The 26,968-nt window shown below is 39.8% G+C and overlaps 1 protein-coding gene and 1 long non-coding RNA gene across 5 annotated transcripts in view; both read right to left on the bottom strand.

Moving 5' to 3' along the window:
- LOC114095093 (uncharacterized) lies at window positions 1-1,678 on the bottom strand. Its single transcript, XR_011707726.1, has 2 exons — window positions 1,388-1,678; window positions 1-209 (listed from the first exon to the last, which is right to left on the bottom strand). It is a non-coding gene; the product is annotated as an uncharacterized lncRNA (long non-coding RNA).
- A 71-nt stretch (window positions 1,679-1,749) lies between these two features.
- The window catches only part of Paqr8 (progestin and adipoQ receptor family member 8), a 43,281-nt gene continuing 18,062 nt past the window's right edge, over window positions 1,750-26,968 (bottom strand). For 3 of the 4 annotated variants that reach the window (XM_027938264.2, XM_027938262.2, XM_027938263.2), the window contains 2 exons: window positions 15,974-16,122; window positions 2,343-5,310 (listed from right to left, as the gene is read on the bottom strand). In XM_027938264.2, the coding sequence (XP_027794065.1) occupies window positions 4,217-5,281 (1,065 nt within the window). In that variant the 5' untranslated portion in view covers window positions 5,282-5,310; window positions 15,974-16,122 and the 3' untranslated portion in view covers window positions 2,343-4,216. Of the gene's footprint in view, window positions 1,840-2,342; window positions 5,311-15,973; window positions 16,123-26,968 lie in introns of those variants that run through there. The other variant, XR_011707725.1, reaches the window with a different exon arrangement.

Genomic DNA, 26,968 nt, shown 5'->3' on the forward strand with positions numbered 1-26,968 from the left:
TCCATATACAAAAATCCATTTAATGATAATTTGTGTAAGTAGATTTATAGAGACAGAAAAGAGTTCCACTTTTTCTTTGCCAAGCAATCAAGCAAAACACAGGACCAATACAATTAGTAGGCAGAAGTGGGTGGCAATGGCTGTTCTCTAAGTAAGACATGATCGCCATCTGGAGGATCCATTTGAAACTACCGTGCAGTGACCAAAACCTACAAAATATTTTCAAGAGTTAAAAGTTATGTGGGCAACAGAGACAGAAATAAACCATTCTAATTTCATGGCTATGAATGCCTATTATTTCAAGCTTCTAGTAAATGAATCTTGCAAATATCGTTATTGAGATACTTTCAGCCAAAACTGGAAATAAAACCCTGATATCTTCAGAGCACTAAACTTAGCTCATCAGTAAATACAGGTCAGGAAGAAACTAGACAGGAGGGTAAAAGGCAAATGTATCCACAGTTTGCTGTGTTCTGCTGCCCTAAATAGGACCTCATACAAATCCATAGGAATTTTTATTCACCAAAAGATGCAAAATACTGATAGTTTAGTTCCATCAGGAACATCTGCATTTAAGAATTTTTTTTTAGTTGTAGATGGATATATTACCTTTATTTTATTTATTTTTATGTGGTGCTGAGGATTGAACCCAATGCCTCATACATGCTGCTCTCTACCACTGAGCCACAACTGCAGTTCCAACATTTGCATTTTAGTAGATTCAAAGTCTTAATTAAAAGTGAGAGAGGAAAAGATAAACAGAATTTTTAGTACTTGTCAACTGTTGGAGCAGTGATGGAGTAAGATAACCATCTCCTTTATAAAATTCTTAATTATCCTTTAAAACTAGGACTTACTGATAAATAAATAAATATTTATTCATTTACTTATTGGGTGCTGGGGATTGAACTTGAGAGTACTCGACCACTGAGCCACATCCCCAGCCCTATTTTGTATTTTATTTAGGGACAGGGTCTCATTGAGTTCCTTAGTGCCTGCTTTTGCTGAGGCTGGCTTTGAACATGTAATCATCCTATCTCAGCCTCCTGAGCCATTGGGATTACAGGCATGTACCACCGTGCCTAGCTGATAAACTTATTTTAATGATAATATTTCAAAAGGGGCCAGACTCAGTGGCACATGCCTATAATCCCAGGAACTGGTGGCTGAGGCAGGAGGAATGCAAATTCGAGGGCAGCCTCAGCAATTTAGTGAGACCCTCTCCAACCTAACAAGACCCTCTCAAAATAAACAAAAAGGGCTACATACTTAGTGGTTGTGTGCCTCTGGATTCAACCCCCAATACCACACTACCACACACATACACACTCAAAGGCATATTAGCCTCTTTCAGAAGTTTGAGTAGTTAGCTGGGCTTGGTGCTCACCTGTAATCCTGGTGGCTCAAGAGGCTGATGCAGGAGGATCCCAAGTTCAAAGCCAGCCTCAGTAACTTAGCAAGGTCCTAGGCAACTTAGCAAGGTCCTAGGCAACTTAGCAAGACCCTGTCTACAAACAAAAACTAAAAAGGGTAGGGATGAGGCTCAGTGGTTAAATACCCCTGGGTTCAATCCCTGGTACCAAAAAAACCACAAAGTTTTGAGTAGTTAGAAACATCTGTACTTCCTGTGTTTATATACTTCTAATGAGATACTAGTATTTTGAGAGCATATCATAGCTGGGCATGGTGGTGCATACCTGTAATCCCAGCCACTCAGGAGGCTAAGGCAGGAGAATTACAAGTTCAAGGCCAGCATTGCAGTGTCTCACAAAAAGGTGGGGTGGGGGGAGTTGGTGATGTAGTTTAATGATAAAGTACCCCTGGGTTCCATCCCCAGTACTGCCAAAACAAAAAAGGAGAGAGATTATATTATAGTCCCCTATCTCAATGATTCTCAAATATCACTTGTAAAATAAACGGTTTCTTTTTTCTTTTTAAACATTTTCCAATCACTTGAGGGTCAATCTTCTGCAAATTAAAACTTGTATGGCAATATCTTAGTTTCATGCTTCTTTCTATACTTATGTTGCCATAGGCAAATCATAACAAGGTGCAGATTGGCATTGGTCTGAGGTACATTTGAAGATAACTTCTCTACTTTCTGTTTCCACTTAAAAAAATATATCTGGATGATTTAATCTAAATATCTCCACCAATACCACCATAGTTATGTTCAAAAGTTTGATTCACACCTTTCTCCCTTATTTTTCTTCCATTTTTGAAACACTATAGTCTTTGAATCTTTAATAATGAAAATTTCACTTTCAAGTTTCCAGTTTAAATTGACCTTCTACTTGAAATGTTTGCACAATTCCTCCTTCCCTATTTTCAGTTCAACCTCATTCAGTTTTGCTAACTTTATTTGCTGTGAATTTGACCTCGACAAACAGAAGCTTGTACAAGACATTTAGGTAGCATAAAAGTTGAGATACTTGAGGATGAACAAGAAATTCACTTAGCAAAACAATGTAGCTAACAAGACACATGCTTTCTTGATTTAAAGATTACAGGAAAGCTTGAGTTGGATTTTTTTTTTTTTTGGCCAAAACAGAGATTAAAAGTCTTTTTATTGATAAATAGTTCTAGCTTTCTTAGGTTTACAATGATTTTTTTTTCTGATCCCAATAACCCAAGATAGGAAATCCCACACGTGCATATATTAAATAAAGTGTTCATACATTTCCATTTATAAGGCACAAAACTCACAAATCTTTCAGAAAAAGGAATAAAAAGTACTCTTTGTTTCTGAAGACAAGAAAATAATCTTAGAGGAGGTTCATCAAACTGTAATTAAAACAAACCACTTCCTTTTTTAGTAAACAAGGGACTTTATACTGATAGGAAATGTAGCCAATGAAGAGAAGGCTTCTCAGCCCTTCCTTTGATGCAGCCTCCTTCACTGGATTAGTGCAGAAGCCAGTCCTCAGAGAGGGCTGCATGGCCAGAACAATAATTGCAAGCACCACCTGTCTCACAGAAGCTGCTGGGCAGCAATGTTCCAAGCAGAGCATTTTGGTTATAGGTGCCTGATTCCCTTGCTCTTACCCAAGGACCCTTTAGGGACCAACCACAGTGAACACATGTACTGGGACTTGATTATTTTAAGGTTCTGCCTGCTTGAGGCCCCTGAATTGAGGTGGTTATGTTGGTCCTTCATGAGGCAGAATCTATGTAGAAGGCTGGACTTCAAGTTTCTCTTGAAATAATCAGACCCCCAGAGGAAACTTAGGACCATTTCACCCTACAAAGGGTTCCCCACCCCCACCCCCCAAAAGAGCCATTTTTGTCAATATGTTTTTTAGAATCTTACAGCAACCCCCAGATCTTTTGGTTTGTAAGGCAGCCCTAATAGCTCTGGTAATCCTACAGTTCACAGGTATAAAAGAAGGGTCCCATAACACCAAACAAGCAAGTTTGTTGCTTGTTGGCTGGGCCTCCTGGAGGCTCTTGGCACTGTACTTTCTAGTACCATTTACATCAGTATTATACAAGAATGAACTTCCTGCATGTCACATGGCTTCAAGCATTTCCTGGAAGTATGACTGCTTCATAGTTACCATGCAAAGAAGGGACAGGAGTGAACAGCACTTCAGACAAAAAAAAAAAAAAAACAGCCAGGCAGACAATTGTCCTGAGAAAGGGTCAGTGGTAGAGTGGATGAGAGAGTAGGGATCAGAAATCAGATGAACTGAGTAATTCATTATTTCTAACAGTTTCACTGAATCATCTTGAAGATTCTGACTTTTCCTCTAGATAATTTGAAATCCAAATAAGACAAGGTCTTTAGGTCAATTTATTCAATTACCAAAGACCAGCATAGTAGGATGGTTATTCCAATAAGGTGAGGACAAACCTACTTACTTTCCAGTACTATTTTATTATCCACTCTGGAAGCTTGCCTCTGGAAGCTATAGTCAGAATCTGCTAAATTTTCAGGCATGAAGATAGTTCTCAGTTCAGTGTTTCATCAATCTTACCAAGATCCCTTTCCTTCTAAGGCTATGACCCAGAAGGAAAAGGAATATTCCTTTACTTAACAACAAAACTCTTGAATCCTTTGGCTTTTAAATGCTGTAGCCATAGCATATCCTTGGAAATACATATTAATTTGAAAATCAACCCCTAAAAATAACAAGTCAACTTCCATTGTTGTATCAAGTTTTCCCCAAATCACAAGGGCCACGTTCACATCTACATCCTATTCCACCCAAAAGCCTCATGAATCTTTCTTTGTCAGTCTGGCCTTGACTTTGTGTCTCAGAAGGGCTGCGGTGGCAGCACTACAGGCGGCCAAGAAAAAGAAAGAAAGGCAGGCCATGTAGACAGACAAAGGACCATGGCGCTGTTGGAAGATCTCATGTCGCCCCTGGTAGTCCAAAAGGATGGCTTCCAGTTGTGAGAGCGTGCAGATAGACAGAAAGGCATGGAAGATTTGATGCCCATGGCCCACGATGTCACAGGAACCCGGGAAATACTTCTCAGGTACCGGGCAGGAGAAGAAGTAGGCGCTGACCAGGAAGAAAAAGATCTGGAGGGTGTGGTACCAGGCTGCCTGCTCCTGGCAGCCAGCCAGGTGGCAGAGTGCCACCCGGTGTGCCACAGGACTGATGTCTAGGATGAAGGCCAGCCCTGCCGGTACCACTTGACAGATCTTCCTCATAACTGGGTAAGGCCTTCGGTAACGATACTTTGCGTAGCAACAGCCAGTACACGATAACCAGCCGCAGAAGGCAGCTGCGGGCAAGAAGAAAAGCCAGAACCGCTCGTACCAGGCCTGGTCGGAGCTGTAGAAGAAGTGGGCCAAGGCACTGCCATATTGGTAAACACTGACGCCAACGTAGTCCACGAAGTAGAAGGTGTAGTGGGACAGCTCGGACTTGGACTGCAGCAGGTGGGCCAGAAGGCTGCACGTGAGGTACGTGATGGAGGACAGGATAAACAAGAGCAGGGGCAGGGAGTGAGGAGAGGCCCACGGCAAGGCCTCGGCCTCCGCAAAGGCCCAGAATCGCAAAAGTACGGCCAGGGCCGCCAGCAGGTGGGTCCAGACGTTGACGACTTCGTTGTGTTTCTGAAAGAGGCTGAAGAAGTAGTAACGCCATTCGTGCCCCGTGGGGCGGTAGCCCGTGCGGATGTACGGCTCCCGGAAGAGCTGGGGCACATCCGTTTCCGGGACGGTGCAGGGCATCTTGGGAAGTCCATCCTCCAAGATCTTGGGCAGGCGGCGCAGGTGCTGGCCGCTCACGGACAGGGTGCTCAGGCGCTCCAGGATGGCTGTCGTCATGGCGGTGGCGTCGTGGGGGCCGGGGCAGCCTGAGGAAGAGAGGGAAACCGCGATGAGACACGCGGCAGACAGCGAGGAACTGTGACCAGTCTTAATGGACTTGGCTTCCTAGGGCAGGAGGGGAAACTGGGAACTGCAGCTGGCTTCTCTGGACCTCGTTTTCCTCATCGGTAGAAGGATGGAGTTGGAACAAGGTCCCTTTACTGTCCAGTGTTCTGATTCTGTATCTGCTGCATACTACAGGGTGAGGCAGAGCCACGCCTTGTCAAACAGGTCTCTTTGCCACCTTAACATTATTTAATAATAAACAAGATTTAATGGTACGTCAGATTACTTTTAAAGACTAGAGTTCCTTAATGTAATTAAAATGTAATTAGGCTTGAACTACTATAAATATGTTGAAACATAGAACAACAAATATAAGCACGATAAAGAGCTGGGCGTGGGGGTACCGCCTGTAATCCCAGCGGCTAAGGAGGATGAGGAAGGAGGATCACAAGTTTGAGATCAGCCTCAGCAACTTAGGGAGGCCCTGGGGAATTTAGCGAAACCCTGTCTCAATAAATAAATAAATAAAAGTGGGCGGGGAGCTGAGGATGTTGCCCAGTGGTTGAGCTCACCTGGGTTCAATCCCTGGTACTAGATAGATAGATAGATAGATAGATAAAAATAAAGGCTAATAAATGCTCCATTTCTTTGGCACCCACCTAATCTTAAATTACCCACTAATTTCACTGGTAACTTGAAAATCTGAGGTAAGCAATTGTATTAACTTCAAACTAAAGAAAAGCAAATTAGGTTGGGAAAAAAGCAAATTAGGTTGGGAAAAACCAATGCACATTCTGAGATATTTTAATAGTTAAAATTAAAACATGGCTTAACATAAAGTCTTAACATAAAGTCTTAATTGCAAATATTGTTCTATTTAATTTACTATTATTATTTTCAGTACTGAGGATTGAACCCAGGGGTACTCTAGCCCTGAGCTATGTCTTCAGCCCTTTTTATTTTTCATTTTGAGACAAAGTATCACTGAGTTGCCCAGGCTGGCCTCAAATTTGTAATCCTCTTGCCTCAGCATCCCAAGTTATTGGGATTACGGGCCTATGCCACTGTGCCCATCAGGATTGTTCTTTTCAAAAAAGGAGAAAAGCTCTGGAAATGGGGTAGTGGGATTTGTCTATCTTGGATAACTAAATTTGTACTTGCAGGCTTCAGAAATGCTTAACTTATTCTTGGAATGTCTATGTGACAGATTTAGTCTGATGAGCACAGCAACTATTTTGTAAAATATTTCATAAAATTTATGCAAAATTCCATGTGAAGTTACTGGGTAAAGAAGCATACAGTTAACTGTACTTTATAATTCCTAAGCTTGTTTCCTCAATAAAAGTTATATAGTGGGCTGGAGTAATAGCTCAGTGATAGAGTGCTTGCCTAGTACATGTGAGGCACTGGAGTCAATCCTTATTAGCACCATATAAAAATGAATAAATGAAAGTATTGTTTCCATCTACAACTAAAAAAATATTTTTAAAAAGTTACATAACAATTTATATAAATGGACCCCTACCTTCAAAGATCTTCAACAGGAAAAAATACAGCAAGTACTATAATTTTAGTGAAAAAAATGTAATATTCCCACTTATTTACATAGAAGGAGAAAAAAATCTAATCAGATAAAAAATGTAGGGCATGATAAATAAAATGTGGCCAGACGTGGTACTACATGCCTATAATCCCAGCAACTTGGGAGGCTAAGGCAGGAGGATCACAAGTTTGAGGGCAGCCTCAGCAAATTAGTGAGACTCTGTCTCAAAAGAAAAAATAAAAGAGGCTGGTGATGTGACTCAGTGTTTTAGCCCCCCCCCCCCCCCCCAAGTTCACTTCTTAGCACAGTCAGTCAACCAATAAAACGTGAAAGAAGTTCAGACCTGGAGTTGAATCTTGATTTTTGCCACTGAGTGATTTTGGGCAAGTTATAGAACTTTTCTCAGCCTTTGTCTTTATATGCAAAGTATTCTTCATAATTTTACATATTGTATGGGGTAGTTGTGATGGTTAAATGAGGGAGTCTAAAAAATGAATTGTTTTGTCTGGCCCAAGACAGGTGCTTAGTAAATGTTAAATACTTTTGCTATTTTTATTAATATGAACTGGGCTCTATGCTAGATACTAAGAATGCTAAGACCAATAAGATAGGTTCCCTACTTTCATGAAGGTCAGAGTCTACTTGGGAGATAGACAAGAAGTGGGACCTTATAGAAAAGTGTAGTTAAGCATTCTACTAGAGAAAAGCCCCAATTCACAGACTAGAAGGCGTGATTGGGGGACAGGTCTCTCCAAGTTACCCTTGAACTGAGTCTTAAAGGAAAAGTCAGAATTTCTGAAAGGATATAAAGAAGGAGATTTCCAAACAAAGAACAAGATTAAAAACTTTTGCCAAGATATGGGCTGGAAAGCCTGGAGATTCTCATGAGACTCTACCAGTGTAGTTCACTATAATTCACTGGCATCAGAGAGATCTGAGCTCTAATTTTGACCCCACTGTCAACAAGTCACATTACTATCTTAAGCTGTCCGTCATCTGTGAAGTAGAGTTAATGACAGAGAAGCTGCCCTACAAGGTTGATGCAAGGGCTATATGATATGATGCCTGTTAAGTGTTATCAAAATGTTTGGTTCCAAAGTGACACACACAAAAAAAACATTATAACCATCACTAGTGTGTAACACAGAAATGGCTCATGAGTAGATGGTCTAATGTCTCCTTCATCTTTGCATTTTGTTTTTAGCTCCAATAACCCTATATTAAGACATTTTCTAAGTCAGCACCCACTAGACAGTGGTCTCCTACTGGAATTAGGTTATGATCCAAATCTCAACATAGGGCATAGTTCATAATGTCAAGGGGAAAGTACTAAGGATTACAGAGTCAACCAGGAAGCGAACCAGAATATGTGGCCAGATATGGTACTACATGCCTATAATCCCAGCAGTTTGGGAGGCTAAGGCAGGAGGATCAGAGAGGGAATATGGAAGTGAAAAAGAATGTTCATTGGAATACCTTAATTCAGGCTGGCTGTGGTGGTGCACATATGTAATCCCAGGGATTTGAGAAGCTGAGGTGAGAGGTTCAAGGCCAGCCTGGGCAACTTAGTGAGACCCTGTTTCAAAATAAAAGATAAAAAGGGCTGGGGATATAGCCCAGTGGTAGAATGCTCTTGGGTTCAATCCCAGTGCCTTCTCCCACAAACCCAAAAATAAATCTAAAAACACCTTGATTCTTTTAAAAATAAGAAGGAAAAGCTTAAAAGTACTTCTACAACTGACCTCAGAGGGAAGAACTACAGGAATGGGACATGGGATAACTTTTCAAGTTGTTCTTTTGCTGTTAGACAACATATTATCTGGGGGAGTTGGGCTTGTTGGATCTCTGTTCTTTTTTTAAAATTTCTATTTTTTAGTTTTCGGTGGACACAACATTTTTGTTTGTATGTGGTGCTGAGGATCAAACCCGGGCCGCACGCATGCCAGGCAAGCGCGCTACCGCTTGAGCCACATCCCCAGCCCGGATCTCTGTTCTTTAGACACAAGCTTCTATTATCTCTTGTGAAGCAGAAAACAAAATCAGATGAAAATATCAGTCTGATTTTATGATTGATAGACAAAAAAAAATTGGGCATATGAAAATATCAGTCTGATTTTATGATTGGTATGATTCCTTTATAAGAAGGAATCTCTAAAGATATTTTCCAGTAGGCTCCATCTGGATGTCATCTAATATTAAGGATTTTACATTATCTTTGGATACCCAGACCAATCTGCAACAATTTTGCATCTCAAATAATACATAACCACCCAGTTCCTTCTTATCTTTATATCCTTAAGGTGTCTAGCCAGGGGCAGTGGTGCTCTAATCCCAGCTACTTAGGAGTCTGAGGAAGTTCAAAGCTAGGCTGAGTGATTTAGTGAAACCCTGTCTCAAAAAATAAAGCGGGCTGGGAATATAATTCACTGGTAGAAGAAAGCTCCTAAGTTCAATTCCCATTACTGCAATAAATAACTAAAGTAAATAAAACAATGTCTATTAAATAGTAGGTTTTTACAAACCTGATGATTCAACTGAATTTTTTGTTTGTTTGTTTGTTTGCAGTATGGGGTATTGAACCCAGGTGTGCTACATCCCTAGTCCTTTTTATTTTGAAACATTGCCTCACTAAAATGCCAAGCCTGGCCTCAAACTTGGTGATTCTCCTGCCTCAGCTTTCCAAGTAGCTTGGATTTCAGGTGTGTGTCACCACATCTGGCTCAACAGAATTTATAAAGTTTCAGTTTTTGATTATTTAATGGGTGGAATGGAGCATAAGTCAATTGTAGCAACTAACTGGTCCCATCTATTCTGAGAGAGGAAGGACAGAATGTGATGCTGCTGTATTGTTAAACTCCAGAAGACCAGGCCTGTTTAACTGTGACAATGGCAGTCCTTTAGTTCTCACATTACTAACCTCCCTTGTGACTTTATGTTGATTAGTCTTGTGACTTTATGTTGGTAAGTCTTTTTTCAGAAATTTATTTCTACTTCACTTTTCATGGAAAATAAATTAAGGAGAGGTCTATACTAAGAAGCAGAGAGATGTAAGACCAAAAGGATATTAACTTTAGTTCAAAGGAAAAGGAACACCGAAGAAACAGTTGGCAGAACCAATTGCGAATGAGATCTTTAAAATGCACACCAGTCTTTGAGTTTCCATAGGTATTAATGCCTCTGGATTAATACTCCTCTGGATTAATACAGGCCCTGGATTGTGTAAACCTGATACTCACAGAGGGACCAGGTAGTCCAGGGACACAACCACCATGGCCTTCAACTCAGAATATAATTCCTTATTTCATTCAGCAATGAGGGGGGTTACAAAGAAGTAAGTACTCTTATCTGTGGCTAGAAAGGATTTAAATTTCCCTTGGGATGTGCAAGGTCATGAAAAATTCTAAACATTTTTGCAGTACTGGGGATTGAACTCAAGGTGCTCTACCACTGATCTATATCCCCCGCCCATTTTATTTTGAGAACAGGGTTGCCCAGTCTGGCCTCAAACTTACAATCTCCTTCAGTAGAAGGGAGAATGTGGCCATCTAGAAAGCAAGAAGCTTTAGGAGTAAAGGAAGGGATATATATTCTTTTTTTTACCCCCTTAGCAACTACCTCCTCCTCTGACATGAAATTCTCCTTTTGTCTGAGAACAACCAATACAACCACAGTAATGGAAATGGTTATAAATCTTGTGTCATCATAAACTACAGACCACTGTCTAGTGGGTTCTTGCTTTCAGCACCCCCTGTCCTTAGATAGACCTCACTTTCACCAAGCCAGAGTGGGCAGCACTTCCAGAAAGAAGCTTCAAAAGACCAGCTGTAAAGTTTGAGCTTATTTTGGAGGAAACACATGTCAGCATCATAGTGTTGTTCAGGCACACACCTTCATGCCTTCCTAGGTGGCTTCTCTGAGTGAGGATTCCCTCATTCCTGGCCTCTGTCCCATGTAATCCTACCTAAGCTGCTGTGGTTATCAGCTGACCAAGAGGCAACCTCAGAATCAACCAGTGAATCCTTGCACAGGATTCACTCCAACTCCTGGACATCTGAAATTCAAATCTTCATTAAGAATCCTCCTGAACTAGCCAGGCATGGTGGCACACTACTGTAATCCCAGCAGCTTGGGAGGCTGAAACAGAAGGATTTCAGGTTTGAAGCCAGCCTCAGCAGCTTAGCAAGGCCCTAAGCAACTTGGTGAGACCCTGTCTCAAAATAAAAAAAATAAAAATAGGTTGGGGATGTGGCTCAGTGATTAAACAACCCTGGGTTTAATTCTTGGAACCAAAAAAAATCCTGAATCCAACTACTTGGAAGGCTGAAGCAGGAGGGATCACAAGTTTGAGGACAGCCTGGGAAATTTAATGAGACCCTGTCCTAAAATAAAAAGTATAAAGGGCCTGGGATGTAGTTCAGTGGTAGAGTTCCTCTGGTTTCAATCCCTAATACCACAAAAATAAAAAAAAATAAAAAAAAAAAAAGAATCCTCATGACCTGGACAAGTCAAAAGGCAAACTGATCATTTTGATCAACCAGAAAGCTTTTTCAGAGTAAGGATTATCTGTTCAACACTATTCCAGGCTACAGAGACCACAGAAAAAGATGACTTCTTATTTGAAGAAGCTTGTAAGAAGAGTCAGACTTCATGAATCAATAGCTAAAAACACCAAATGGCACATAATCAAGTGTAAATGAGATAGGAATTTAGGGATACAGAAAAAGATACACTGAGTCTCAAAAGAGAAAGGCCTGTGAGCCACTGAATATGCCCATGAATCTTGAAATGCAAAATAAGCAATTCCTGAGCAACCTACCATATCTTTGGCCCATGTTCTTGCCTGAAAAAAGTAACATCATTTGAGAGAAATACACAAGTGCAGGAAAACTGGCATGAAATTGCATACCTCTGCCCTTCACCTCTTAGCTACTTTCCCTCTATGTATAGTAACACCCCAGACCAAGGGGTTGCTGTCTCCCTCTGGAGATGGCCTGCATCCTCTCTTGGATGTGTATTCCACGCTTTACCCCACATTCTCCTTGAATGTGTATCTGCTTTCCTAAATATATCTGTCTGTGTCACTGGCTCGTGCTGAAATGCTTTTCTGTCATGTACCAAGGACCCCATTTATTCTGAGACAAGGTCCCCCTCTCCAGGAACTCCTCCAGTGACACAAAGTAAAATTATACAGGTCTGTATAGAGCAGAACTGGAGCACATGCAGGCAGCCATGGGCAAAATGGACTTGTGATAGGTCTGGATAGATGGACAGAACTTAGACAAGGATGAGGCATCCCAAGAAAGGAGCAAAATACAAGCATAAGAATGCTGTCGCTTCTTGTTGGTCTGTGAGTAAAGGGGTGCTGGGGAGTAATAAGGGAGTGGGGTAAGGGCAGTGGCATTAGTGAAAGCTTAGGTTTGATGAAACCTTTGAAAAGGTTTGAAACAAGCTTTTAGCTTGTTTGAGTGATTATCTCTCCTGAGCTCTGCAGAACTCCCATTGCTAACTAGTTCCTCCTCTCTTGGGTTAAGTGACACTACCTCTCTGCCTTGCCTCTATTCTCTTATCCCACCATCCCTGACAGCTGTGTTCCCAAAGATCCATCCTTCTTAGTGTCTGTACTATGCCTTTCACTCAAGTACTTTTCCCAGGCCCTTAGCTTCAGTTGGAACCTGTACCAGCTGATTCCCAAATATGCCTCCAGCCAGATCTTTCCTGAGGGTTGGATTCAAATATCTAACCATTCTCGAGGTATATAACTGAATGTCCACAGGTACTTCAAACTCACCATCAAATATGTCCATCAGTTCAGGACTGATCCTGCCCCTACTTCTAACAAACATCTAGAGCTGCTGATCTTATCTCAGCATTTCTGGAATCCATTTGCTTTTTCCATTTCTACTGTTTTCCCTTAATTCACTCAAAATTAATTTAAGTTGCTGATAACAACAAATTACCATAAATGCCCTTTCTTCCTTGCATAATGGCTTCTCCCCCACACACAACCATACCCTCACTTCATTCTTTCCCTTCATTTTAAGCCACTTCAGGGTGATAGGATAAAAAATGGAAATATGATCATAACTTCCTCCTCAAAACTTAATAACTCACCATTGTATGTTTGCAATACAAATACTAAGCCCTTGCCATGCAAACAGCCCTTTTCTCTGTGACCTCTCTATTCCAGTCTCCTCTTCGAGTCCACTTCCGCATGCAATTTCTATGGCCTAAGGCCTGGATCATTACACTGGGAATTCTTCCAAAGTGTTCTCACTGTCTGTCTCCTAAGCACCCAAACCAGTACCCCCTAGACTCGCAACCCCAGCCCATCTTCAACACTCTGCCCAGGATTCAGCTCTATTGGGAAGCATTTCCTAGACTAGATTGGATCTATTCCCAGCTCCCATAGTACTAGGCTTTGCCTCCCTCTACTTGCTTTTGTCCTGGAGCCATGATCATTCATATACTCCACTCCTCCATTAGCCACCCGGGTTACCATGTTTAAAATAGCATCTGGCATATAGAAGACACTTCATAATTATTTACTGAATAAAGGTTGAAGAAAAAACAAATTATGGATTGGTAGAAAGTCTGGCTGTTAATATTTGCTCTACTCAGCTGTTGGCTATGCCTAAAACATTCAATTAGTCTGTGTCTTTATCCTCTTTAAAAAGGGTGGGTGAGTCAGGTGTGGTGGCACACACCTCTAATCCCAGAGATTTAGGTGACTGAAGCAGGAGAATTACAAGATTGAGGCCAGCCTGGGCAATTTAGTGAGACTCTGTCTCAAAGTAAAATCATTTTTTAAAAGGTGGAGATATAGCTTAATGGCAGATTGTCCCTGGGTTCAATCCCCAGTGCCACACGCAAGCACACACACACACAAAGTCGAACATGTCTTTTTTCTCGTCATTCTTTAAACAAAACAGTATATTATTTACATAGCATTTACAATGTATTAAAGTACACAGGAGGATGTGCATAGGTTATGTAAATACTATGTCATTTTATATAAGGGGCCAGGGCATCCTCAGATCCTGGTATATCCCTGGGCAGTGGGGGCATAGAACCGATCTCCCACAGATACTGAGGGCCAACTATATATATTTTCTGCCTTATAATTGATTTTAATGCAATTTTTGAAAATTAAACAGGAATGTAGGGCTGGGGTTATAGCTCAGTGGTAAAGCACTTGCCTAGCACGTGTGAGTCACTAGGTTCAATCCTCAGCACCACATAAAAATAAATAAATAAAATAAGGTATTGTGTCCATCTACAATTAAAAATATTTTTTAAAAAAGAATGTAAAATTTTGTGCTTCCTCACAATCCTCACAATCCTTCTCCCCGAACTACCTTTGTGTGTGTGTGTGTGTTTGGGATGCTAGGAATTGGTGCTCATGCTAAGCATGCATTCTACCACTGAGGTATACCTTTAGCCCAAGATTTTTGAATAGGCTCAAAATGGAATTGAAATTAAAATTTCTATTTATTGAGTATGCTATGTCTTGAATTCATTTAATATTTATAAAAAGTTACAGAATCATGCCTTGGACTATGTAGGAGTTCAATCTTAAAGCTTTGCCTTAAAACTTAGAAGCCCCTTTCAAAATATTTTTTAAAGATTTAAAGATAATTTAGGAAAATCAGAGAAAAGTAAGGTAGGTGCATTATTCATGGTAATAATTTAATATTTTAGCTAAAAATTGTTCATTTAAATGTTTTTTTAAAAAGAAATCACAGGGCTGGGTTTGTGGCTTAGTGGCATAGTGCTTGCCTAGCATGAGTGAAGCATTGAATTTAATCCTTAGCATTTCAAAAATAAATAATTTTTTTTAAAAAAGAAAATCACAGTCAAGAATGGTGGGGCACCTGTAATCTCAGCTACTCAGGAGGCTGAGGCAAGAGGATCACAAGTTTGAGGCCAGCCTTAGCAATTTATCAAGACCCTGTTGAAATTTTTTAAAAGGCCTTGGAGATATAGCCTAGTGGCAGAGCACTTGCCTAGCATGTGTGGGGTCCTGGTTTCATACAATCCTCAACACTGGAAGAAGAAAAAAAAAAAAACAAAAACAAGAAAATGTTTTGTTTACCTAGTTTAAACTGAAAACTACCAATAATACATTTCGTTTTCAGTAACATTCAATAAAACAGTGAAATTATGTTTCTGATGACTGTTGTGACTTCCTCCTCCCTTTTTAGTAAAAAGTACATGGAGGAAAGATAGCAGGAATAAAGATCGTAGAAAGGAGACAAAAGGGAAGGAAGGAGACCATAGCTGTAAATCTCAAAGCCCCATCATCAGACCTTCTCCCCAGACCTGTTTTTTCCTCCTGATCTGTCACTCCCAAATTTCTGAGAAATCTACAAATTTTAGTGACTATAAATTCACTTTTCTATGAAAATTGTCTTATTTCCCCCACAGTACTGAGGGTTAAACTCAGGAGTATTCTGCCACTGTAATAATACCCCCCACCCTTTTTGTTTTTTATTGGGAGACAGGGTCTGGCTAAGTTGCTGGGGCTGGCCTCAAACTTGTGATACTTCTTTCTGAGCCTCCTGAGTAGATGCGATTAGAGATATGTGCCACCATGCCTGGTGAAAATTGCCTCATTTTGATTAAAGCTTAAATGTACTGTTAGCCTACACAGTGGATTTTCAAATTAGATAAAGCAAAGGGAGATGTATTTTAAAAATCTACAATATAGGCACATTCCAAATATTACCTAGATAAAAAAGACAATGTCAATCTTGGAAGATTAACCACCAGAAATATCTTGTGGTCCACAATCAAAGAGCTGAGTTCATCAAGCTGGCATGGTTCCCACATACCTTCCCATGCTGCCCTTCATAAAGTGTTGTTTAAAAGAAGAGCCTGAGACTCAAAAGCACTTCTCACTCTCAAGAGAGCACACACGGGAGCTGAGGTTGTGGCTCAGCGGCAGAGTGCCTGCCTAGCACATATGAAGCACTGAGTTTGATCCTCAGTACCACATAAATAAATAAAATAAAGGTGTCCATCTACAACTAAAAAGATATATTTAAAAATATTTAACAAAAAAGAACACACACACATGCTGCTCTGAGTATGTGTATCTTTACCTTTCACTTTTAATAGGGCTCTTTCCTCTTTGCTAAAACTTGATGTGTCCTTAACTTCTGCAATGTGTCATGAGTTCCAAGTAGATGTTCCCTCTGCCTCTGGAAAGATCTTCTTGAAGTCCCTTATGGTGACAATATGTTCACATGCCCTGAGGAGATAAGAGAAAAAGAAATTCAGTTTCTTCCACGATATACTCACAACCCATCACTCTCTGATCCCAAAATGCATAGGGATTTTTTCCCCACCAGTAAGCCAGCAATTTTGCTTTGGACACCAGCTGGGTATACACTAATCCAATTTAGTTCTGACAGATAGTGTCAGATCTCCCAGAGGACTTCCCTTGATTCAGATACTAGTCCTAAATCCTGGCCTCTGAAACTTCTGACCAACCAGTTTTGCGTTGGGTTTCCAATGACTATCTCTCACCTCAGGATCATTTAATTTGCTACAGAGGCTCACAAAACTCACTGAAATACTTATGTTTACTGGTTTATTATAAAGGAAAATTTAATGATATAATTTAAATGATATAAATAAATAGCAAGTTGAAGAAATTCACAGGGTGAAGTCTGGAGAGGTCCCCATGGAGTTAGAGTGTGCCATCTTCCCAGCACATGGATGAGTTCTTACTTACTCTCCTGTAAGCCGCCACATGCTTAGTTGTCCCAAAGCTTGGAACTTTGTCCACTTGGGTTTTTAAGGAGAGCTCATTGCCTAGGTATAAAGCATGGGACAACTATGTAGAAATGTAATTGGTCAAAAAGATAGGACCTGTGCGAATAGGCTGAGTAGGGAAACCCAGCATGGCCTGTCTGTTCAGATTCATCTTGGCCTCTCTGTGTTGCATTCCTTCTCCAGTGTGTGGGAGGTAGGACTCCTTCTGCAATGGCGGTCTTATGATGTAATATCAGAGAATTAATTTTATAGAAGAAAAGGCAAGAGAAAATTAGATTCTATTTTTAATTTCTATGACCTGCCTTGGGGAAGAGAAATTCTGATTTCAATGGCCTGCCTTGGAGAGGGAAAGGAGCAAGTGAAATCAGGTTAGAGAGAAAGCCTTTGGTTTTGGGGAAACCTGCTTCTGAAGCTGAAAGTGCCTCCCCCCTGCCCACACACACATTATAACAAAGCTGCTTCAGGAACCAAAGCCAAAAGGCAAAAATCTTCAAATTTATTGTTGTAGTCATTTAGGAAATAAAGACAATGGAGGTATAAGCCAGGAACTATGGACAAAAACCAAAATAGACATTTTTCATAATATCACATGCCCATAAATAACCATTTAAGTTTCGGAAAGAAACTGTATAGATGAGCAGAATAGCGCCTGGGTGTCTTCCAATCAGCTGTGGGACAGACATAACCAGATATAACAGGTGTTCCCACTGCCCTTATTGCTCCTCACCCTACTCCACTGCTGGGCTCCCTCTCAATGAGGGCTCCAGGGTGGCATAGCCAATGTCCACATTTGAAGGTTTATCATCTCTCACAGGAACCTCTGTAGAATATAGGCCTTTCTGGTTCCTACCTGCTTATATCAACAGGCCCTGAATTGGGTTGCACTCAGCCACTGTGTTTTTTGTTCTAGTTATTCTACCATCCTCTTAGGCCTTGTTTCTGTACATGCCTGGAATGCCCACTCCTAATGACTGCTGACCAACTCTTTTTCATTCTTCTTTTCCCAGCTCAAACAGCCCCTGTAAAGCCTTCCCCTTAGGTGTTTCTATGTCTTACTTCCATGGCACTCATAGTTCTCCATTATGTCACTTTCCTTGCCATATACCTACAGTGTCATGGTTTTCGTCATGTCTCTCAACCCACTAAGCTATGAGATTCTTAAGGGCTGGGAATCTTTATATTATTTAAGTAGCACACAGAAGAGATTCCAATAAATTGTAATTGAATAATTGAATGAATGAATGAATGAAATGAGAAATTTGAGAATAATAATAGTAAACACTTATATGGTGTTTATCAATTGCCAGATAGTGTTTTAGGTACTTTGTATTACCTCATTTAAGATTCCCAACATATCATCTGGTACCAGTAATATTAGGAATAGAGGATAGAAAGATTAAGAAACTTGCCAAAAGCTACACAGTACAGGCAGATTCAGAATGTAAACCTAAGCAATTGGCCTAGAGTATGGACTCTTAATCACTATGCCCTCAAAAAAATGCACTTTTTAAGACAAAACCTCAGCTGGGCAAGGTAGCATACACGTGTAATCCCAGCAGCTCTGGAGGCTGAGGCAAGAGGATTATAAATTCAAAGCCAGCCTCAGTAAAAGCAAGGTGCTAAGCAACTCAGTGAGACCCTGTCTCTGAATAAAATACCAAATAGGGCTGGGGATTGGTTCATGGTTGAGTGCCCCTGAGTTCAGTCTCTGGTACCTCACCACCACCAAAAAAAAAAAAAGACTAAACCTCAGTAATTTTTGATGATATGCAATGTCAGATATACTGCTTTGCTTTATTAACGAAGATCTTTTGCAGTTTCCCTCACAAAAACAATCGTTACTATCAAAAGCCATTCATGGGCTGTGTGTGTAAGCTATGCGTATTTGAGTACATGAGGGGACTGGACTGACATTGCTGCTCTGACTGGGCTGTGGGATGTATGTGTGCTTTTTGCTCACTCTGCCTGTGATCACCACACAGCACCTGATATGGGTGTGACTTTCTAAGATGTCAGTCAAACTGCTGACCAAGACATCACCAAACAAGACTCAACCCTCCGAAACCTGACCCCTTGCCTTGTTTGGGTAGAATATTATATGAATGGCTTCTCCTCAATAAATAGGAGGGTCTCAGGCGAGCTCTCTCTCCTTTGCCTGCCTCTCTTGCCTCCTTTGTGGGAGCTGAGGTGGAGGAGCTGTCACTGAACCCCCAAAAAGATATTTTCTGCCTCTGTATGGTTATTTAGTAGCCAGCCCAATTCACCTGAAGTGACCCTGACTGATTCAGTCATGTGTGGTAGCATGTTATTGCAAAGCGTCTCAGTTCTTTGCCACTGAGTTTCTTTGAAAATCAGATTTCAGTACTCTCCAAAAGAAGAAAATGTGACTTTCACAAGATCTGAGTAGAATCTACCAGTCAATCCAAGTCAGTCCATGACCCAGATAAATGTGATCAGAAACCTGCTGGGGTTCTTTCATCTTAACATGCAGTTCGCTGGAGCTGCCTTTGCAAGATTGTAGCAGTGAGATGTTCCAATCATAAGCCTAAAGATAGAGGTCACATTGGACATCTAATGGAAAGCACACTGAAACTGAGAATAATCACTGAATTTTGTAATACATATTGCATGCTATCTAAAAGCCTCTCCCAGATTAACAAAGTAGAGAATTAAATGAAAATTCCATATTTGGGAAACTGGCATGGTTTGGTACAGAAGACATTTTAATTGAAGGCCACATAGAAATGCTCCAATGCAATGTGTTCCCCGACTTGTTATAAGGATCCTATATGAAACTACCACAACTTGGAATAGCTGATCCCCTGGAATGAGCGTGTGATGAGAAATCAGAAATTCTAACTAAATTCACTAACTATGAGACTTGAGGCAATTCATTGAACTTCTCTAAACCTTGATATCCTTGTCCATAAACAGAGGCTGTACAAGCTCTAATACTGTAAAAGTTTATAATTTTCCTGGGCTATGTTTTGCTTTGTACTGAACATCAAATAGTGTGCTCAAATCATTAACAAATAGATTCTGTGACATCACCTCATGTCACTGTGTGCAGGACTCACACAGATGGCAAGAAGGTGGCCTGCTGGTTTTTGGCTAAAGAAAAAAAGAACAGCAATTCCTATCAAAGAGGGGAGGAGAAATGCTTCCAGAATCCCCAGAAGGCCAGCTTCACACATCACTGCATAACCATAAATGGCTGAGAAGGAACAGCAGTCAAAAATGACAACATGGTGCCCATTTATAAGGAATGGAACCATGCTTTGAGAGCAGCCTTTGAGACAGAGGTAGAGTTGGAAACAACTCTCAGACACCTCCAGGATCTCCATAGTCATCCATCAAATGAGAGACTGCTAGGCCCACACTGTCTGATCTTTTTAGCCACATCTGCCAAGAATCATATCACTGTTTATAAAGTCATATTTAACAGAGTAACACTACCAGCTGAATCCTATTATTAGCAGACATAATTTAACATGGTTTAGAATTCACCAAAGGTCAATGTATACTTCCTCTTATATTGAAGAAAACTTAATACAGTACCTTGACATTCTAAAAGGAAGATTTGATTGAATAAATAATGATGAATCTATACAACAGAGTACTATGTGGTTATTAAAATAATTTATATAGTCTATTTACACTTATAGTGTGATGCACATGATACATGTGTGTTTGGCTTATTTTCACTGTATTCTCCCCTATATTTAGAATATTGACTGGCTCAAAAAATTGTTAAATAAATGAAGGAAAGACATTGTTATAAGGAAAAAGCAAATTAAAAGTATGTTTCCTATTTTTATAAACGTACAAATATGGCATAGAAAAATTATAGATGCGCATATAATCAAAACAATACTGCTGTTACTAAGTGGTGGGATCATCAGGAATTTTATTTTTCTTCTGAAATGGATATGATCATTATATAATTTTTTAACAATAGATGTTTACTTTTGTAATTGGAAAAATAAGGCTATTTTTATTCTGCCAATAGGAATATTTGACATAAATATACAAAATTGGTGAACTAGATATCACCAATATACTTCTATTCCTCAAAAACCACACCAGCATTATAAAGAGATATATACATATTTGCATTTTATTCTGTGGATTTTGATCTTGACTAGTTTGCATTCCATACTAATAAAATTGTTAGATGTGACCTGATTATATTTGCTATTATGTAAGCAAATGATCATGGGAGGTTTAAGTGGGAAAAATATACCATCTCTCTTAATGCAGCCATCATGTTCTCTTAGATTGGGAAAGCATGTATGCACAATATTGTCAAAAGATATCACACAAACCCAAATGGCCCTAGCAGCAAGTCAATCCATTACCATGTGGGTTCATGGGAAGACTGAACCAGCCTATAAAAAAGGTGAGGTATGCTGGTGTACTACAGATATTCAAGAATGTGGGTCACCTCTGAGCTCAGTGACCTTTCCACCTCTGAATCTTTTCTTCTATCTCTCTCTACAATATTCATAAAAGGAGAAAGAAAAGACAACCTTAATTTCCTGCTGTGCCCCTGGGGGAAGATGAGCACAGCATAATTACTCTGAGTGCCTTTTTCTCTTTCTCCAAATGGAATCCTCTAACTAGAATTCCTGACTATTCTCTACTGTCACTTCCTTCAACTCCCATATCTCAGCTAATCTCACTTGAGCTAGTACCATTTCTAAATTCATCCTTACAGACAGCATGTACCTCCCCAATGGAACAAAAAATAATTGTGTTTAATCCATCAGATGGGAGAATTCAGAGGAAGTAGAAACAAATTAGAAGAATACATTGAGCTATCTAAGGCCAATCAATAGGTCAACTGGGCAAGAATAATTTTTCTTCCAAGACTTCTTGCTTGGGCAAAGGTAAACTACTGCCTGAAACTCTTCCTAATTAAAGTCTAGAGACAGGAGTCTCTCTGGACTCTACAAATGAGTGTTACTATCGTTTTCACTAGGTGAGGTTTGGCTTCAAGCCTCTCAGCTTGATCTAGTTCTATCAGGAAGCTTCCACTGATATGCAAACCTGCTAGGATCTGAGTTCAACCCAGGTGAACCCTGAAGGGAGGATATTTCCAAGACTGATTTCCACTGGCTGGGAATCAATCTTGGAAATGTCTTTTCCATAGCAGAAGAATTGGATAACAAATGAAGCTGGAGACTGGAGCACCACATAAAGATTGCTGTGTTCTCTAGCACCATTAAGGTTAATGTTAACCCTTCAGCAGCTGATACAGTACACTCCCCTGATGGTCCCCAGATGTGACCCTTTTATTTGCTACAAAATCAAGCATGTCACTTCATTCTCAGTGTCTATATATCCCTGAGATATCTAATTCATCCTCAAATCACCAAGAAACCTACTTTATAGCAATTTTGATTTCTCCCTCTCCCCCCACATTACCCACCTATTCCACATGCTTTGGTAGGTAGAATCCTGATGCACACATTATCTCATTACTCTGTGTGTAAAGAACCTTGCTTCTTCTATTGATTTGCAAGCTCCTTGAGACAGTGATACTAACTTACTCATCTTTTCTTATCAGCAAACTCTCAGACTAAAGGTGTCCCAGAATTCCTCAACTGATAATACTTATTCAAAAACAAAGTGAAATAAGATTATCCTTTGCTTGATTCTCAAGATAAAAACCAATGGAATCTTAAATAATAAAAATGTGGGGTACTTATCAAAAGGAAACCACATTTGAATTGGACATTGTTTATCTCTGTGGCTCATCTTCTTGGTAGGTAGCCATAACAATACTTAAATTGCTAACTAGATATCTAATCACCAGCTTGTTTTGGGGTTTGTTACCTCCAACCATTGGTACTTTTTTGCTCAAGAATTCTTGAATCAAATGTATGAAATATGATATGTCAAGAGCTTTGTAATGTTTTGAACAACTAATAATAAAAATTTTTTTTTAAAAAAGAATGCCTATGCAAAGATTCAAGAAATGGAGAGGCCTGGCAGCAAAAAATAATGTAATTAACATGGAGCAGAGTTAAGAGACCTAATTTCCTATTCTTATTGCATAGAAAAAGGCAGAACAGACTGTCCTGGTTTCCTGAACAAGCCACTCACTTGATATCACCAGTGCTACTATACCCACTGTGCCTGGCAATACCTGCTTCTCTCAAATTTGGCTTAAATAGAATCTCTCCTCTGAAGTTCAGCAACAGTCTCAAGCATTATTAATAACATCCTGTTAAACTCTGTATTAGTCCACTCAGAATGCTGTAACAAAATACCAAAGACTAGATGGCTTATAAACAACAGAAATTTATTTCTCAGAGTTCTGGAGGTTGAGAAGTCTAAGATCAAGGCACTGACAGATTCTGTCTGGTGAGGACTTCCTTTTGGTCCTACATGGCTGTTTTCTATCCTCAGGGGCAAAAGGGATAAGGGAGCTCCCCAGAGTCTCCTGTACAAGGGCAGTAATCCCATTCATTGAGGGTCCTAATGACCTCCCAAAGGCCCCGCCTCCTAACACCCTCACATGGGAGTTAGGATTTCAACCTATGAATTTTGGGGAGGAGAACATAAACATTCACAACCATTCTATGGTTGCCCTCTTAGCATTATGCTGTAATTGACTATAGACATTACATTAAATTCACTGAGTTGCATAAGAAAATCCCTGAGTTGTACAAGAAAATTATTCAAATATTTTTTAAAATGTGTTTGTGGTCAGGCAAACAAATCCCAGCTATTGAGAAAGCAGAGGCAGGAGGATTGCAAATTCAAAGCCAGCTTGGGCAACTTAGGGAGACCCTGTCTCAAAATAAAAATTTTAAAAAGTGTTGGGGATGTAGCTAAGTGGTAGAGAACTTTCCTAACATATGCAAGGTTCTGAGGTCAATTCCCCAGTTAAAAAACAAAACACAACAAACAAACAAAAAAACTAGTTTGTGTTACCTGATTGGGAAAATGAGACATGAACTATTCAAAGCCTTAAACCAAATCAGCAATAATGTGTGGGTGCCTAACCCACTCCTCTGACTCCTCTGTACCAAGAGTCCAGTTGGCTAAGTCTCAGTAAAAGAAAGTCCATCAACCACGAATGAAAAGGAAGAACTACATGGAAAGAGGCAGTGCACCAAGAGCACCAGCCAGAGTCTCCTTTACCAGGATATCCTATGCAGGTTCTCCTATAGGTACTCCTGAAGGCTGCATTCCATTTCCCAGGATGTCCTTTTCCACAATTTGAAGCAGTGATTCATAAATCAGTAGTTAGTTGATCTGGTTAAAATTATCATCAGTTATTGCACAGAGGAGTTTCATTTAAAAAGTCGATTTACGCAGTTCAGATCAATAACTGAGAACTATTACACAGCTACAGCTTTCCATCTCCATTATATCATAACCATCCACTGCCTGCTCATATTTCCTACAAAGGTAGTGATCACTTATAACCCAGAATTACTTTAACTCCAAGATCTCCAGTTTGAAATTTTTGTTCCCTGATTGCAGCACTCCTGATTTCCACCTGTATATTTCTTCATACCTGCTGGATACTCTCTTTCAGTTCTTCATTGCCTCTAGTCCTCTAGCCCTTCTTCTTTCCTAGTCCACTCACCTCACTCAGCCCCAGTGACATCCCGTCACAAACCTGACCCCTGCCAGCTATTTCATTTCTGCCCTAGCCAGCGCTTCTCGCCCTTTATCCCCTATCCATTTGCTGGGTCCACTTGCCTAGCCCCACCTTGATTACACCTAATCTCATTGTTTTCCTCAGGAGGTACAGTGTAGTGCTATGGGAAGTCATAACATATTATAGGACCATTATGATTTCATGCCTTTGAACTTCAACTGAGACTTCAGTATAGCCATCTGGATGTCCCCATCAGCACCTTACACATTGCATTTTAAAACCAAACTTCTACAATACTTCTTTTCGTTACTGGTAGGACCAATCTCCTAGTCACCAAGCCTTGAAATCCCTCCTCCTTCCCTTAACCCAGTTATTAAATCTCTTCTTTATTTTTAAACCCAGCATTTCTCAAACATGTTCTTTCTTTTCACTTCCCCTACAGACTTGGAACTGGTCCAGTTACACTCAACGGTGATAACCTCCTAGTTGATCTTGAATCTTCCAACCTTCAGCCCTAGTTCTATCAAATTTGATTTGGCTAAGTTCAGCTCAGAAAATAACATGCCTTAAAGCCACTGGCAGCCCTCTCCCCTCTGCCAACTAAAGCTCCTATTCCTGAGCATGGCATTCAAAGCCCCTCACGAACTGTTCCTAATCTGTATCTGCAGGCATCACCCTGCTTGATTTCATGTAGGACAAAGAGAAAGTGAATAGAACAGAACATGTCAGGGTACATACACTCCACATGGTAAGAAAATTCCTGGTTCCTAAAACAATATTTTTTTTTAACAAGGGTTTTGTTAAAGTTTAAAAACCACTGATCTACACCATTTTCCTTCCTAAACATGCACTATGACTTTCTCCTTCATTTAAAATTTATGAAATATTTCAAATGTATGGAAGAATATAAAGGATAATACAACAATTTGCCAAATCTTAAATGTCATATTTACTTCGTATTTTAAAATATACATGTAAATGTACATACAAGTGCATATGTATCTATCTGCCTATCTATCTCTATGTCTATAAAACAGATACAACTGAAACCTAGCATTCCTTGTCTTCCTCCTTAGAAGCAGTCACTATATACTGATTTGTGTAGTTCTCATTCTCTCTGTTTTCACATGAAATTAGAATATTATATATCTACATATAATGATGTAATAATATTATATATCCATGAACAACATTTTAACCTTTGGATAATTTAACCTTTGAGTATTTTAACTTTTATATAAGCTTTGCACCCAACAATCTGTAACCTTCTTTCTTTCACTTACTATATGTTTTGGTTTTTTTCCAGATGAATTGCTAGATGATTCTCTATTTGATTTACTTTCTCTGCTAAATATTTTCCATTGTGTGAATGTTCCACAAGGTTTTTGTCCATTCTCTTGTGACTAGGTATAGAGATTGCTTCTAGTTATTTCCTATGACAAAGCTGCAGTGTCATAGTAAATAACTTCTAGCTGCATGCTAGAAAAGGATTCCTGTTTAGGTCTTTACCCAGGTTGTTCTCTTTAACTGGAATGATTTCCTCCCTATTTCTGCCTCAGAAAATGTTATCCATCTCTGAAGTCACTTCTAATAAGCCGGTTCTTCCAAGTTTTCCAGTTCACCAAGCCAAAGCAATACCTTCCTCCTTCCATTCTCCCACAACCTTCGGTTTGTATCAATTAGATTATGCTGTCATATACAAACTTGTCCTGCAGTTGTGTGGGTCCATAGCAGGCCATAAACTTCTTATGGACAAGTACTATGCTGCATGATATTAAATTCCCTCTCCTCCCCACTTAGAGCCTGGTACAGATGTTTGCCTAATAGATTCTCAATGAATGTGTATTGAATCCACTGAACTTTCCTTCTTTTGTTACTAAGTACTGCTACCACTTTCTAATGAGATAGATGCTGACAATCACGTATACCTAGTAGCTACTACACTCCCATATTATATCATTTTGGCACGAGGATAAAGAAATGCTTGTCTCTCTATCATCAACACTGTATTTTAGGAGAAACTAGAGGTACAGGGAGTTTCCTGAGCTCATCTGGGGCTAAATGACTATAGGCAGCTCCCTATGCATAAAGATCAAGGAAAATATTCTTCTGTTATTGTTATCTTAGTACTTAAGATACTTTATTTATGCCAATAATTTTATAAGCATTTTGTTCAGAGCTGGGGATATACTGCAGTGGTAAAGTGTATGCTTAGCATACACAAAGCTCCAGGTTCAATTCCAGCACCAACAAAAGGAAAAAAAAAAAGAATTTCATATAGAACTAAAAGAAATCAAACATTGTCAAATACATTACTAAAAACTGGAATGAGAGGCAATTTTTGAGACTGGTGCTGTTTTTTCAGCAAACCAATGATTATTGCCATAATGTAGAAAAAAATTATATAGAGCACCAGTTCCTATTTCCCCCACCTAGTCTCTGTGACCTTAGTAATTATTTTACTACTTTAGCCTGGAAAAAGTTGCAAACAACCATGTGTGTTGTGAATGGCAGCTGGTGTGACTTCAGATCCTTGATCAGGGAATAGAATGATAAGATGAAGGTGCATGTCCATCCATAGATGTCAGTTCTCTTCAAGTTCAATAAGAGGAGGGGGATGGGAGACTTATTCCTAATTCCAAAGTAGAGATTTATGTTCACTCTTCTTTTTACCCCACTGAAAAAGTGGGGTTAAAAATTA

The sequence above is a fragment of the Marmota flaviventris genome, chromosome 6, assembly GCF_047511675.1.
Source record: "Marmota flaviventris isolate mMarFla1 chromosome 6, mMarFla1.hap1, whole genome shotgun sequence".
In the NCBI taxonomy this organism is placed as follows: Eukaryota; Metazoa; Chordata; class Mammalia; order Rodentia; family Sciuridae; genus Marmota; species Marmota flaviventris.